Consider the following 16,587-nt stretch of genomic DNA (forward strand, 5'->3'; position numbering starts at 1 on the left):
AAGCTTTTCTCATGTGATATGATACAGATTTTATAACACTTACTACTTGTATGATATTCCATCTTCGTGCCATAGTTTATTTCACTGTGACAGAAATCCCATACTGTTTAATGTTTCAACTACTTATACTCTTTTGCCAAACAAATGTGATATGATGAATATCTTTGTGCATATTCATTTACATTTTATGTCATTCTTGTATGATAGCTATCTAGATCTTGAAATACAAGATGAAAAATAAGTAAGTTTTTTAAGGAAAGAGGAAGAATGTTAGGAACATTTAAAGGAGCTGGAGGATGTTGAACAAGCTTCCAATGTCTATCCTTCTAGCCTTAGTAATCTTTAAGTCTACATCTTTGTATAAAAAAATCCTTTGCTTTGCTATGACTTTGGAGGCTTCTTGACTCATCTTCTTACATGCAAATTGTGGAGCTAAGTTTCAAGTAAGACAGCTTACAATATCTGGGTTAGAGAGTCACTTTACCATTTTCCCCTATTTCTATTTCTTGCGAAACCTTTTAATTCAGAGCTATATTTCTTGTCTCTTTAAAATTTCCTAGCATTTCTCTTAAATGTCACTAATTTTAATAGCTCAGCAGTGGCAATGCTGCTTTCTGGCAGTGTCCTGATAGTGGCATCAAAGCAAGCGCTAAAATTTTACCCACTTTGATTGATGAGCTCATTTTGTTACAGAGGACAAATTGGATTTTTTTATATACTGGTAATAAAAATTAATGTGTGATGTTGCTTTTCGGATGTTATTGGATCTCTACCTTAATACAGATTTCAGCAATAAAAGCACTAATAGATAACTTGACCAGAAAGTTACCTCCTTCCCCTTTAAACTACCCTCAAAAGTAAAAGATGCTTTTTTAATTTTGTAATCCTATAGTGCATTGTAAAAATCTATGTCTTGATGGTGGTGTGGTTGAGGATGGTGGGGAGAGCAGCAGTAGTAGGATAATGGTCTGCATTTCAGTTTTCAATTTAACTGTGATGTTTATTTTTTATTTTAGCACCTCCAAGATTTACACGAACACCCGTTGATCAGACAGGGGTCTCTGGCGGAGTTGCCTCTTTCATCTGCCAAGCTACGGGAGACCCAAGACCTAAAATTGTCTGGAACAAAAAAGGAAAGAAAGTCAGCAATCAGAGATTTGAGGTATTAGGTCCATTGTTCTGTTTCTCTGGGGGAAGAATGTATCTGCTCTGTCTTTGGTTTCTATGTTACTTGCTTGCTTTACTCTGATAAAAGGTGTCACTGATATATGGTTTTCCTTAGATTGCAAGTGATGGAAAATATAACTCTAAATGGCTTTTTAAAAAGGAAATTTGGGGGTTCAAGGGCTGAATTTTGTTTCTACTTGTGCCAGGGCTCAATAGTATTCCTAGGATTAGTCTGTCAGTTTCATCCCCAGGTTGCAAGATGGAGCTCTGCATCCTCACAGGACCACGTCTGTAGGATGTATGAAAGCTTGTCTCTTCCAGAAACCTCTCATCCCATTGGCTCCCATTATGTCACTTGTGCATCCCTGAGACAATTTGTGTGGATAGGTGGACAGTGTAGCCTACTTAATTTAAGCCAACCAGAATCTACTTCTGTCCTGGGAATGAGGACAGTCCCATCCAATTCCATGGCTTAGAATGAAAGAGCAGAATTTTCCCAAAGGAAATTTAAATCCTCGTTACCAAGAAGAATGGGAATGGATGCTGAGCAGCAAATGAAGTGGTCCACTGCCCGTCACACCTGTGTTTTACAAGTAGTGTGAACTAGAGTGAGAAATTTGTTTCAGTGTTTTAAAGTACCATTCTGAAAGAAACACACCCGAACAGGTTGATATTGCAGAGAAACCTGTCGAAGAAGTTGGTTTTCTTTATTCAAGATAGCTCAGTGCACCGAAGATGGTGAAACATACATCAGAGATTGTTTTTTTGAGTGTTTGTGAGAAGGCTTATGGTTTAGAAATTTGCTCATTCTGGAGGAGAAATACAGGCAATAAGATATACAGAAAGCTACACAGATTATGGGCACACAATAGCAAGCCCATAATTTAAGACATGAGGAGGATAGCTTTAATTTTAGGGGCTACCAATAGCCCCAAACTGCCTGAAATTGTGAAATTCACCTCCCTTTTACCCGAGTTTCTAATCTCCTTCATGACCTAATTTACAGGTTGGGAGATTAAAGGCAATTTCTAGTTAAAAGAAATACAGCAACTACAAAATTCAGAACAATTTTATTTTACTTATTTTCATAGGAACTCACAGGGTGATCAGGGGTTCAAATGTATAGAGCATCTAATTAATTACAATGGCGACATTAGAAATTTGCCACTGGAAATTGGGTTGTAGTTTACCAGTGAGAAGTTTAAAATTATGTCTGAAAATCAAATGCTTGATTATTATTGAAATATAATTTATTTAAACACAAAAATATCTTTAATATTTGGAAAATGTTTCCTGTGTCATGTAGAAAATGATGTATGTATGCATCTTTGCTGCACATTAAAAAAATTTTAAATAAAGTTAACTTTTTGTCAAGGAGAAGTTTGACGTCACGCTTTCTAATGACAGTGGCTCCTGAGAAAATCATGTAACAAAAATTAAATTATAATACTAAATATTTCACAGCATGATCTCTGCTCAGTGCATAGTTCCCCATGAGAGTCATATAAACACCTCTGGGGTAAATGAATTATTTTTACCCAAAGCAGCTTCATCAAACTGTATCAAGTCCTGGGTTGAAAATCTTTACTGTATTTAACACTAATATGTATATTATTATATATATAATATATATGGTATTACTAGTCTATATGGCCCATGAGAGCAGTACATGTTGATTGTTTTTGCTCCCTCTTCTATCCCCAGTGCTAAGTATGGTGTCTGGTCCATGGCAGGCATGAAATCAATACTGGATATTTTCAAACTGGAAATTACATCACTGGCTTGTAATGTGTGGTATATTGTATGTTGTAAGAGGATAGGTCTAAATCTAGGAAATAGTTCACAAATGTAAACATACAATGACACTTATTAATAAATTAGTCAACATTTAAATTGGTTTTGTAGTTGCTTTAACCTTTTCCTACACTAAATCATGAAATGATCATAAATAACTTTTTTTAAATTATGGAATGCTTAACAAAGCTTCCAATATGAAACTATGAAACTTTTCTCTCCTAAGATGCATAGTAGATTTATTTTAAAGTGTATGCTTTATAGAGTTGAAAATAAACTGTAGTGCATTGAGAAATGGGCCATTTTGAATATTTTTGTGAATTTTGAACAAAAATGGAATGCACAAAGATCAAAGTGGACATATTTTGAAAATATTAATGTCCTTCCTCTCTATGTTAATATACACATGCACACACAAAATCTGGAATTAAGCATCCCATAAATATGTATATGAGGCAATCTCAGTTTATTCATAATTTAGGCACATGGGAATATTCACAGTGAAATACAAGAAAAAAAGGCACAACTTCTCAGTGAACAGCTGAAGGAATGCAGCATAGTTACAGAAAAGACAGATAGAGGACTCCATAATATTGTATATATATTTGTTGGTATCATCATTTTTTTTTTTTTTTTTTTTTAAGTGGTACTTGAATTAGCTAATAAGTACCTAGGATTATCAGTGTCACCAAACTGTTTCCAAGAAGAGTTACTAATGATGGTGAATTCAGGCTTAGTGTTTAGGACATTAATTTTCTGCCTGGTGAAGCAAGCCTCCATATTACAGCAAGAATGCTCTAAAAATGCAGAAAATGCTAAGCTAGAACAAATACTGGAATGATTTATGGCAAAATTAATGCACACCATCAGGCTTTTGGGTTGTGAAAGCTGTCTCGTTGGCTGCCTAAGTACTAGATTTATGCAATTTCTTTTCATGGTTTGCCCATCTATACTGTTGAGGATGAGACAGTTTAAACCAGCAGAGCTATCTGTGGTGGCGTGCATTAAATCTTCACCTTACAGTCCCATTATTGAATGAATCCACATTTGTATATGTGCTGTGAGAGAATAATTTGAGAAGTTTATCCATCATAGCTGCAAGCCTCTTGCAAAATTAATAGAATCAAATTGCCCTAGATGAACATAGTGAAATATTTTAATGAATAAACCCTGGTAGTTTTTAGTAGGGACTAGAAATCGCCATGTTTTGCATATGTAGTTGCATATCCTTCTCCTTGTTCAGTAGAAGATTCACTAAATTAGACCAAATATTTTTTCACCACTATATCAAAATTCAGTTTCAGAATGATGCCTAGTTTATTATGAGCCTGATGGCGGATCCACCACTGCATTGAGAGCTTTAGCTGAGAGGTAGACAATTGTAACAACACCTGTGACAGCTATTGTTTCCTCTAATAGGTAATAGAGTTTGACGATGGGTCTGGATCAGTTCTCAGAATACAACCCTTACGGACTCCGAGGGATGAGGCCATTTATGAATGTGTGGCCTCAAATAATGTGGGAGAAATAAGTGTATCCACCAGACTCACAGTTTTGCGGGGTAAGTGCTCAAGTGAAGGTTGTTGTTTTTGTGTCATTGTTACAATTCTGTATCTCTTTTGTAGCATCATTAAAAAGACTAGCATTGTGATGGTGCTTAAATGGGAAACACAGTTAAATAAAATGTTGGTAAGGGTTGAACTTTAATTAGACAGTGGATACCTTCTCTAGTTCTGGGTCTTTACAGAACTAGAGTTCAGGGGGAATATCAGAGGTAAAAAAGCTGAAAAAAGCATTGACTTCAAATGCCAGATACCATTTTGATTTTTGGCAGAGCATCTAGAAAGGAAACAGGGTATGGTACTCTTTTATATGTTGGCATTACTCGTGCATGGATTTTTCATACTGCATTCAGCAGCTACGTTTGTTACAACTACCACAGCTGACATTGATATTTGCAAAATTCAAGAAAGAACCTTAGCCTAAAGGTGAACTTTCCTTAAGCAATTGGTCAGAACCAAGTATAACAAATGCACCTGTCTTATGTGCAAAAAAAATACATTTTTTTATTTGTGTGTTATCTTTCTTAAACCAACATGTATTGATCTAAATAACTGGGCTGACAAATCCCTTTCTTTGTCTCCAACAATGTTGCTTACACAATTTGACAAAGGCACAGGGTGAGTTGCCAAATCTCCAGTACAGTGTGTTCAGTTTGTAGACTTCCTTTACAATGGGAGTGCTGAAGAATAAAGCTAGTGATGTAGACTGTGTTGTGTGTCTCCAATTCAGGCTACGAACATTCCCAATTAGGCACCTCACAGTTGACATTTCTAGATTAACTATTCTGTGCCTTTATCTCTTTCTCTCCCTCACACAACTCATTTGTTTTGTTTTGTTGTATTTTGCTCTATTCTAAAATTTAGGAGAATAGACTTTCCTAAGATGAAGGAAATTGGAAAGGAAACAATCAGAATCATAGAGGAACTTATGTAGATTTAGTACATTTCTCTTCTATTGTATTTTTTTTTTCCCATGGAGGGATGGTTTTACTTTATATCTTTTATAAAATAAAAAAGTTTGATTTTATAAACATCTTGGTTTCTTTCAAGGAGGTAAACCCTATTTATATTGTCAAGAACTTATTTATTTGGAGGCCAGCAGTAATTAGTAATGTAGGCCAAATTTACCTGGTGGTTTTAAAACTAAACACAGACACACACACACACACAAAGAAGCAACTCAAGAGGCTGAGAAAATGAGATTATTTACATATACATCCTTAAATATGTTTGAAATAATATAAACACCTTATTAAGTTGCAGGGAAAATATTGACAATTGGATGTTTATCTTTTAAATGCATGTAACAGACGCTGCTTTAAAACAGACAAGTCAGATTTGAGCTACATTTCTGGCTGTTATGACAAGCTAGGTTGGGGCAGGAAGTTCCCCATTCCCTGATCAACACATAGAAATGTTGACAGAGTATCTGAAAATAAAATTAAAAGCATAATTAGGCTTGCAAACAAGAAATAGAAATTTCCAGTTGCTAAAAACAAGGGAAGGATTTCCTAGAGAAAAGACAATTGTAATATAATAACCCAAGATAATAACAAAATGGACCATATGCTTTAGTGCTGGACTTTTAACACTCCAGCAAGATACATACATATATAAAATAAGTTGGGAGTAACAGAGACTAGATCAGCTTTCTGCATACAAGTGAGATTTCCAGCACTATTCCTACTGTGCAATACTCAGGACCAAATAGTTTAACATAAAAGCTGGTCAGAAACAGTGAGTCCCATAGAGTGTGCAACAGACACCCATGATAGCACTCACCCCACAGAGACATTCCGATAATCCAGATACACAACCCTAGAGAAGGTTGTTCATGCCCAGGTGGGCTAATGAACACCAGTTCTAAAGCAATCAAGTCAGCTACCACCAGCGAGCGACAGTAAGCCCAACCATCAAGGGTGGAAATCATAGTCTCTGACCTACAGGTAATTGAGCTGTATGAATGGGATTTAAAAATAATACATTTTAAAAATTTGAAAAGGTAAGGGAAGGAATGGTCTAATAGGCAAGAATAAGACATTAGGGAAAAAAAGGGAGTTAGAAATTAGATTTTAGAACTGGCAGGAATCTTAGAGACTATGTTTGTATGTGCTATAATATGCACTGTGGAAAGTATACATATTTCTGAATATACATACATAGTTCACCTCAGCTTGTCTGAAAACTGTAGTCATTTTTCAGGTGTTCATATTTGAAGCAAAATCTGGCTCATTTGTTCATCTGCTTTAAAAATTTTAATCTCCATTTATTTACCTAGTTTAGAATCAGTGCCATCATATAGAAGGTATATTAAAAAGGTACAATAAAATAAAACTTATCAGAAACGTTTTTGAGTTTTCTCACTTTCCAAATCTCTTGAACTCCTTAAAAGGAATTAATGGCAGTCATGTGCTTGAGTTATCTTTATGCATCCAATGAAGACATTAACAAAAAATTGGAGGAAAATATCACTTTACTTAGAAGTTTACATGGATTAATGTTTTCCTGCCTCTCAGTTGGCTGGAGTTTCATCATCTCCTCTGCTTTTATACAGCTGGTCCCCATATAAAACAAATGCATCAAAAATGTTTAATATGGTCTCAACTTTCTATGTGAACATCTGTCATATGTAAGTACATTTGTATGAAAATTTGATTTGAGTAGTTAACCCTTTCCATTTTTTTTTAAAGACTATGTTGAGCAGTTTTAGAACTTTCATGAGAAAAATTCAAAAGTATTTTGGATGACAGAAAAGTAGTCTAAACATAATCTTAAAATAGAATGCTTTTTATATATCCTTTTAGGATAAAATAAACATGGATGGAAATTATTTTTGTTTCCTAGAGTCACTGTTTGCTTAAAACTTCTAAATATTGTTATTTCTATTAATAGTAGTGTTTAATATTCCAGTGTAAACTGACGTTCATAGACTTTGAACATCATGAACAGCTAAATAAATGAGTGTGAAGAGGTTTATACCACAGTTGAGGAGCTTTGTGACATTTTAGGTTCACTTTCTCTGGCAAATCATGTTGGCAGACACTCAGGCACTCTGTTCTGCAGTAGATGGAGACCATTTTACACTTTGCGTCCAGTGGCCTTCATTAGATTCCCATTTCGTCCACATGGATCATTTACTTTCTCCCTGCTTTACTGACAAATGCCAAAAATGTGCCAGCTCTCATGATGGGTTTTATCTAAGTGAACTGGATGAAGATCACTCATTTATGTCACACAAGCTACTAGAGAAACTAATTAATTGGAGATTCAAATATCTGACCTGTATGGTTAATGAAGAAGACATTGACATAATACTCTGACCATCCAGGTGCCTCGAAGGGAGCATTTCAGGAACAAGTTTCCCTTTGTAGCTTGTTTTAAATTACCCCTACTCTCAAAAACTGTGTTTCAATAAGGAAAGATAACCACAAGCTCAGGCTGAATGTGCCCCGAAGTAAGATATTTGGGCAATTAACTATACCATAGAGTGTGGTTCATGGAAGAAGAAGTAGGAGAAGGGGGAGGTGAATGTAGGGCTTACATCTTCCAAGTCATTTTAATTTTTTAGTTGTCTTGGCTATGGAAACACAAGAAAATACTGACTCCCTAATGATACAACACTTTAGGAGGCTGAGTATATCTGTTTTACTTGTGTCTTCCCATCCTAAGCAGAACTTGAAGTGAAGGCCTTAGGATGTACTGAGGCTACTAAGGGCTGTGCCTTAACTAATTGTGGAATGCTGCTAAGGACAGTGAATTAACTATCAGGCTTTCAGTGAAGAGCAAGCATAGGACCAGAGAGAGTGTTGTAAGAACAGGGATTATCATCCAAATGGAGTTGGTTCTGTCTGTTTCTTTAGTTCGCTGGTCACAATTTCTTCCTGACTAAAGATATCAGCAGGAAACCATGTAATACAAATTTATGCAGTGATAACTGAGGAGGAAAATACTCTCTCTGGTAGATGTTATCAATCACTAGGCAGGGAAAATGAGATATCACCATCCATAGACTTTTCTTTCTAGTAAGAGTCCAAGAGTACTTGCTTCTTTTGGGCAAAAGGAAAGACATCAATAATTATTTCTTCTTACTTACATAACCTCCCTTCTCTAAGACAAAGTTCTAGAACCATTTAATCAACTTTGAATCTAAGCATCTGACTAAATGTCATCATGTCTCTTGAACTTAGAATTTTTTTTAGGAGAGTAATCAGAAAATAGGTATTTTGCTCTTATCTCAAACAGCATGTAATGGGTCATTTAAAAAATCTTAGTGGATTATTTTTAGACTGGGCTGTTCTCAAATAGCACTGCCCCAAACCACCGCGACCACTAGCACAACAGAACAGGGTATGATACATAACACTGCTGCTCTTATCTATTTATAGGAAACTAGCTTTGTTCATAGAACATATCTACAGTACAATTATTGTCTAGACATGCTAGTTTACCAGATATGAGGCATTTCAGTTACCTAGTTTAGCAAATATATTTCATCAAGTGATACTTATGTGTGAGTATCTACTCTTACATATAAATATATCATTTGTGAATGATCACCATTAGGACAAAAGATAATACGTGAAGTACCCAAGTCTAGGTCTTGGGAAATTGAATTCCAGCTTTAGCTCTGTCACAAAATAACTGTGGCATCTTAAGCAAATATGTTAACTTCCCTGTTCTGTTCTGTTTTTTTTTTTTTTTTTTTTTTTTTGTGGCCTGATATGCATTGGGAAGGCCTTGGATTAGCTATCCAATCACTCAGATCACCCCTCTCCATCCTGCAAGTCAGTTCTTTCAAGATGGAAAAAATTTGCTCCCTGAAGGTGACTGTTACTGAGATAGTAAAACACATAGTGAGCAGTTGGATGAGACAGAGAAGGCACTGCAATGGGAAATAGAAATGTTTGCATAATATGTCTGTTTCAAAAAACCTAAGCCATTTTAGCAGTTGTTACAAAAAAAAAAAAAACAACATACAACTTTTACAATCAGGGAGAAGGCAGTCAACTATCTCTGCCATTGTGCAGTACCCTGTGATCAGAATTAGCATGTTCATTACAGTCTCATTTTATTAATGCCTCTTTTTGAAGATGAACACAGTTGTCCCCGCTGTGAAAATGGTACTTTGCCGTTTATGTTATAAAGTGGTCTCGGCTGGAGATCCAGGCTAGGAACATTAAAGAACAAAGCACAGCTGCTTGACTGTCACACAAAAGGATTTTTATGAAAGACTGAAACAAAAGGAAGGGTGGCCAACACAGAACAAACGTGCTGACAATTATGGTACTGACTGAAGATTATTGGAAAAGGCTTATAAAATAGTTGAGTACTTGGAATACATTGATAGCAACGTGATAAAGCCTTCCCGTGTACCTCATTTGCATGCTGGGAAAAGGTGGTGGTGGGCAGAGCCACTTTAAGTGAACAGACACTCCTGACTTTCTTTGGTGTAAACTTTAGAATTTAAAAACAGTGATTCTTTGGGTATCAGTGGTCACAAAGGCAGAAGCCCATGTGGATAGTCTATGAGAGACCCTAGTAAGGGGAGACCTTAAAACTGAAAATCTGGGGGAGAAAGTGTACCTGTGAGGAGAGGCTATTCATTTTCCTTCTGATCTATCTTTTGAGGACTGTAATGTTGGTGATGCATGCTCCTTCCTTGGAACTATTACTTGTTTTGCCACACTGAGATCATGTCTAAAAAGGGCTCAGAAAAAATGAGCACACTTGTAAATCATTGCATTTAAGCGAGAACAATTTTCTTCTTTCGACTTCATATTAAAATATTATTTTTAATAATTTTGAAATGAACATCAGCTCATGAGAGTGTTTACTGATGCTTAACATGTTAACCGAACCATAGAAATGTTGAGCTAGAAGGGAATTTGGTGTTTACCTAGCCTAACTACTTATTTTTGATGAAAGGAGCCAAGGTCCAGAGAGTTTGAAATGATTTGTTCTTGGTCGTACAGCTAAGATTTTCACTGGGTTTCGCCAAGTGTGAAATGATCCCTGCTGCATTACGTGTGACAGTGAGTTTCAGCCCTTCAGATTTTTACTTTATATACAAGATATTATCCTGGAAGAACAATGTTCTTCCAGCTGACATGTCGACACATGAGCATGATGGGAAATAAAAAGTGCTCAAGTGCCATGGGTGCAAAGTGTGCAAAATACTACATGGATGATACGCTATGAGAGTGAGGAGACTGCTGGGTTGAGGCATGAAGAATATTTAGGAGTCTGTGAGACAGAGCTAAGTTGAGAGAGGAGTAGAAACTAGAAGCTTCTTGAGCAAAGTGGCTTAGGGAGGAAATCACCGAGTATTGATGGTAGGTGTGTGCAGTGTATTAGGGTTCTCTGGAGAAAGAGAACCAACAGAATATATACATATATGGGAAGAGCCTTATTTTAACAAATTAGCTGACATTATTAATGAGGCCAAGAAGTTTCAAGATCTGCCAAAGCTGTCAGCTGGAGGCCCAGGAGAGTTGATGTGCAGTTCTAATCCAAAGGCTGGCAAGCTGAAGACCTAGGAAGAGCTGATGTTTCAGATTGAGTCCAAAGGCACGAAAAAGCTGATGTCCCAGTTTGAAGGTAGGAGGAGTTCTTCCTTCCTCAGGTGAGGCTCAGCCTTATTGTTCTCTTTAGTCTTTTACCTGATTGGATAAGGGTTGCCCACATTAGGGAGGGCAATCTGCTCTGCTTGGTGACTAAATTAAATGTTAATCTCATCCAAAAACACTCTGACAGTAACGCTCAAGATAACATTTGACCAAATATTTGGGCACCCCAGATATTTTGCCTAATCAAGTGACACATACAATTAACCATTACAGGTGGGTATAAACAATGGTAGATCAGAATTGAGTAGAAGTAAAATAGTAGTAGTAAAAGCAAATGAGGTTGGGACGTGACTCATTGGCTAAGGAGATAAACCTAATAAGTGAGAAAACGTGTGTAATTAAGTTAACCTAGGCCATCTTTATGTGAGCTGAAAATTACAAAGGAGTTTACTAAAATACTTCACTTAAAGTAATCTATCAAACAGTTATTCGTACATAATTGATGTTTATATTTAAAACTAGGTAGTTGGTTGGCTTTCACTGATAAAATTTGAACAATTTTTAAAAATTCAGTATCCTGGTTTTCCAAATTAGTTTTATTTTAAGCTACTAATTAAGATGTAGTTTTAAAAGTTGTGCATGCATAATTTATTGGTATTTAGGGCACAGATATACCAAATGCCTCATCTAGGGTTTAATTATCAAAGCCCTAATTACATATCTCCTTAGAAGAGCAAGTAACTTATTATATCTTATTAAAAAAACAATGACTTGTGAATTAATGCCACATTAAACACAACTACGATGACACACATCCCATATTCTTAATGTTTTGTTAAAGATAGCAAGATTTTTTTTTTTTTTTAACTGCAAGGCAACCGGGGAATAGTCATATAATTTCAAGACTCTCTTATCTGTCATCTTCCAAAATGAGCTGTGTTTTAATTTATATCTAAAAACTTTCCATGCCCTTCTTTTTTGTTTCTTAGAACTTTACCTTTGATTATTAAACTTTATCCACACATTAAGTAAATGTTATTTTTACGCTTTAACACAGTAGTTTTTTTTTAATTGATAGATTTTTGGTCATAAGTGTAGCACTACTGAGATTTTTCTCACATGTCTGATGATGTCTGTGTTCAGGTTTAAAATTTGATCATAGTTTGTATTTTCCCAGAAGAGATCCTGTATTTCTTAGAGCATAAATACCAAAAGAGCTATTAAAAAAATGAAGCTATAAATCATAAGTGAGACCAGAAAATCAATATCAACAGTTTTTAGATATTTTCTACCTTTCTAAGTATCGGCATACATAGTTCTTTCTGTTTATGTGTTTGTTTAATTATGTGGGTAACTGCAGATCTGTCATTTACCGGTCAACTAGAAAATTAAGTACGGTAGAAAAGTATGTACTCATAAAAACGTGATGGCTTTTAATAAAGCTAGTTATTAACTATCAATATTTATACAAAAACTTGGGGAGGTATATTTGCATATATGTATGTTTTGTACATGTATGTATATAGTGTGTTCATGTATGACCTGTTTAATTTGCTTCATAGCACTTTTTACTATGTGAAATTATACTCTTTATTTCTTGAGACTTTTATCCTGTATACCTCTTCCTTTGTATATAAGCTCCATTACAGTTTTGTATGGCCTAGAAATGTTCCTGGCATTTATTGGGCACCCAAGAGATATTTGTGGCATGAACAGGTACATATGTAGAGGGATCTATAGATATGGTTATGTAGACACAATGCATTAAGAGACCATTTGGGTAGGAATGAGTCTTACTTTATATATAATGAACAAAGTAAATAATCATTATTTCAGTGGCCACTGCAAGATGAAGAGTGTGACTGAGAGTCCAGAAGTCGAGGTAAAGGGAAAGAGAACTACAAAGACGGAGTGAAACAGAGGGAATGAAGAGAGATGCTCTTTATAGCTACATAAGCATGATTTGTATCAACCTTCCAGTGCTTCCTAACTGTATGGGTTTAGACACATTACTCAAGTCTGAATGTTAAATTCCTATCTGTAGGGTTGGGGGTGATCCTGGCTATCTTTTACGGCTGTTTTGGGGGAAGTTAATGACATATTAAATCATCTGGCAGAGTAACTAACAATAAAGTTGCCAAAGAATGTTAATTTCCTTCCTTCTCCATTTATTATCCCTTTGAAGCTGAGCTAGCTGGTTTGGCTCTCCCATCACTACTGAATCCCCAGCATCTAGAATAGTGCTAGGCACATAGTAATTCAGTAAGTGTTATATGTATACATGGCTATGGTGAAGGGAAGGGAGGGTGAAGAACACTGAAAAATAAGTTTTTGTGTCTTCTCAAATAGTCCTTAATCCAACGGACTGAAAAACAGCTTTTCACATGGAAATAAGATGATACAACAATCTGAAAACATACAGTATTACCAAGTTATTTTGAAAGACTGAAGATCATTTATTGGTGCTATGCTAGTATACAATCCGAAGAATTTTAGTTCCTTTTTTCCCCCTCTTACATTTGTGCTTATTGTTATGTTAACACGCATTTCCATATTCTTCAGAATGCTTGTACATTAGGTAGGTCCAGGTACTCAATTGCTTCAACTGCCTAACTCAAACAGGAGTCATACTGTCATACTAGAATATTGTTTCTGTTCTATGACATCTAGGTCACAGACTAGATAAAAATCTATAACTGTCTTATGATTTCTGTGAAAATGTAACATTAGATATATATTTTAGAAGAAGCAGAAAAATTTCAAATATCCTTGAAACGTCGAAAGAGATAATAGGAAACATCTTGCTTTTTTGTTTGTTTGTTTTGTTTTTTCGATTATTTCTGTTACCAACCTTGGTGTAGAAAGTAATAGAAGGTGTAGTTATGGGTGTAGGTTCAGCAAACAGACAGACCCGAGTTCAAATCCTAATTCCACAATTTGTTCTGTGGCAATGTGCACATTTCCTAACCTCTCCAAGCTTCAGTATCTGTCTATCAAGTCGAGATAAGAAGACCTATTGCATACACTTAAGAGGATGATTACGGGAGATAATCTACGTAAAGCTGTTAGCAAAGTTCTAGGCACTCAGAAAATGTGAGTTGTTGTGATTATCATTATCATCACTAGTATTACTGTGATCAGTACGATTATTATTAAGAGTTAATTTCAAATTATTTGATTAAGGGGAACTGCCCCATTTGTGAAGCAGAACTTTTTGGCACAGGCAGAATTATCTTTCTAAGGCTGGGAATATACAAATTTTTTAATCCTTAAGTCAGGCTACCTTGTCCGCTAAATAATCATGTGGTCCAGATGCCACCATTTGGCTGTTGTAGGATCCACAAAATATTTGAAATTTGAACGTCATTCTGTCATAAGTGACAGGGGAGTATACTTCAGAGAAAATTAGATGAAATTTTTCTTTTATCCTAAAACACAGAGTTAGTTGCATGCTTAGATTAGAAGTTCCATAAGGGCATGGCTTTGTTTTGCTCTAGACTGTACACATGGCAGTAAGCACAGTGCCTGACATTTTCCATAAACATTTGTGTTTTTTGTGTTTTTAGAGACAGAGTACCACTTTGTCATCCAGGCTGGAATGCAGCCTATGCTCGCTGCAACCTCTCACTCCTATGTTCAAGGGATCTTCCCGCCTGAGTCCCTGAGTTGCTGGGACTATAGTATGAGTCATCTTGCCCAGCTAATTATTTTTTGTATTTTGTAAATTTTCTGTAGAAAATAGGTCTTGCTATATTGCCCAGGCTGGTCTTGAACTCTTGGCTTAAGCTATCCTCCCACCTCGGCTTCCCAAAGTCGTGGGATTACAGGCATAAGCCACTGCTACCAGCCAAAATTTCTTGATGGAATGAATGAATGATGAGTTTTAGGAAAAAGTTTCTAAATATTATTTTCTTGCAGACTGCTGGATTTAAGGTTTATTTTTAAAAATTAAAAATGTCAGGAGATGTTGCTTCCACATCTCGGATAGGCATACAATATATGAGAAGCAATTTGTATTAATTCATGAATTTATTCATTTGATAATCTAGCTCTCTCTATTCCAGGAAGTGTGCTAAGTATTGGGAATAAAAAGATGGAAAGACACTACCCCCACTTGCCTTCAAGGAAGCTACAATCTCTGTTTGATGGGAAGCCATAAATTTGGTTGAAATGACAAGACAGTTATATATATATACTGTGGTTGGAGATAATAAAGTCTATTTTTAGAAGAAAAGTGCTCTCACAGTAATTCAGCTTACACCTTTTCAAGCTAGCACTTGCAGTAAGAACTAATGTCTCCTTGAATATTCCATCAATATGACAGTAAGGTTTGTTGAAATGTAAGATGTGTTTGACATATGAAGCCTCAACTGACAGAAAAATTAAACTCACCTTTTTTTCCTGATGAGTAAAAATGTTCTGAGAGAAAAATTGTATTTCATTTGTAGGAAGATTTGGGATATACTTTGGTTCGGTTTTGAGAAAATATGGTGCAATAAAAAAACTTAAGTAATTACCTTCAGAGTGACATTCCCATTTGTTTCTCTCCCAACTAATAGTAAAAGGAGTTTTTATTGCTGCACTTATCATTTTTTATGATTCTTTTTTGCTCTAGGTGTAGACGACAGAGCATACCTAAATACAAAATGATTTTAAAGTGTACTAGTAAAATGTCTTAAAACATCTTCTCCCTCAGAGGACTTCATTAAGCAAAATTGATTTTTATAATAAAATTTATTTATTTAAAAAATGGTAGTTTAGGCGTTTTAACCCTTGAGGAAAGGCCATTAGCATATACTGTACTCCAAAACAGGAACACTGGTAGATAAGTTACTTTTTAAGGCTTGAACAACTTGGATTAGAGCCCTGTATCCTAAAGAGCCTTTTATTTACACTCAAGTTTTTATGCATGTCATTATAACTTATGATGATATATCTGAATTTCCAGGTATTGCCAAGCTTGTTATAAACTGACATCAAGTGCTACAGCTGACTTACAATGGGTCCCATTAATCTTAGTTGCAAAGATGCATTAATAAAGTTAACACTCACTGGCTCAATAGCAAATGAAATTCCCTCATCTCAGCTTACAAACAGATAAATCATCATCTGAGAGGAAGAATTCACTCTGACTTAAGTGATTATTCTCAAGGATTTGCCATAAACCTACTACAAAGAACCGAGGAGGACACTAAATGCTGCCCAGTAGGACTGGGGTTTCGCCCAGTAGGACTGGGGTTTGAGCCAATCTTTTCTAAATTCCCTATCAACATTTTAAAAAATATGATTGTGATTATTTAAAAACAAATTTTTTTAAATTAAAATTACTTTACAGCATAATGGTGAAATGCTGATGTGATGTGTTTTACACAAGCTTGGTTAACTACATGCTAACAGCATTGATTAAGCTCAGGGACCATGCTTCCTGTGTCCTCCAGTGAGATGAATTCTTGTTTGAAGACCCCCACCAAACTCTTGCCATACTCGGGTGCCAGAAA

General features: G+C 35.6%; 1 protein-coding gene across 21 annotated transcripts in view; it reads left to right on the forward strand.

Annotated features, from left to right (window-relative positions):
• The window catches only part of PTPRD (protein tyrosine phosphatase receptor type D), a 2,314,079-nt gene that overhangs the window by 1,983,714 nt on the left and 313,778 nt on the right, over nt 1-16,587 (forward strand). For all 21 annotated transcript variants that reach the window (XM_055294262.2, XM_063609868.1, XM_063609869.1 and 18 more), the window contains 2 exons: nt 1,017-1,162; nt 4,381-4,522. In XM_055294262.2, coding sequence (XP_055150237.1) covers nt 1,017-1,162; nt 4,381-4,522 — 288 coding nt within the window. The remainder of the gene's footprint in view (nt 1-1,016; nt 1,163-4,380; nt 4,523-16,587) is intronic.

The sequence above is a fragment of the Symphalangus syndactylus genome, chromosome 9, assembly GCF_028878055.3.
Source record: "Symphalangus syndactylus isolate Jambi chromosome 9, NHGRI_mSymSyn1-v2.1_pri, whole genome shotgun sequence".
Taxonomy (NCBI): Eukaryota; Metazoa; Chordata; class Mammalia; order Primates; family Hylobatidae; genus Symphalangus; species Symphalangus syndactylus.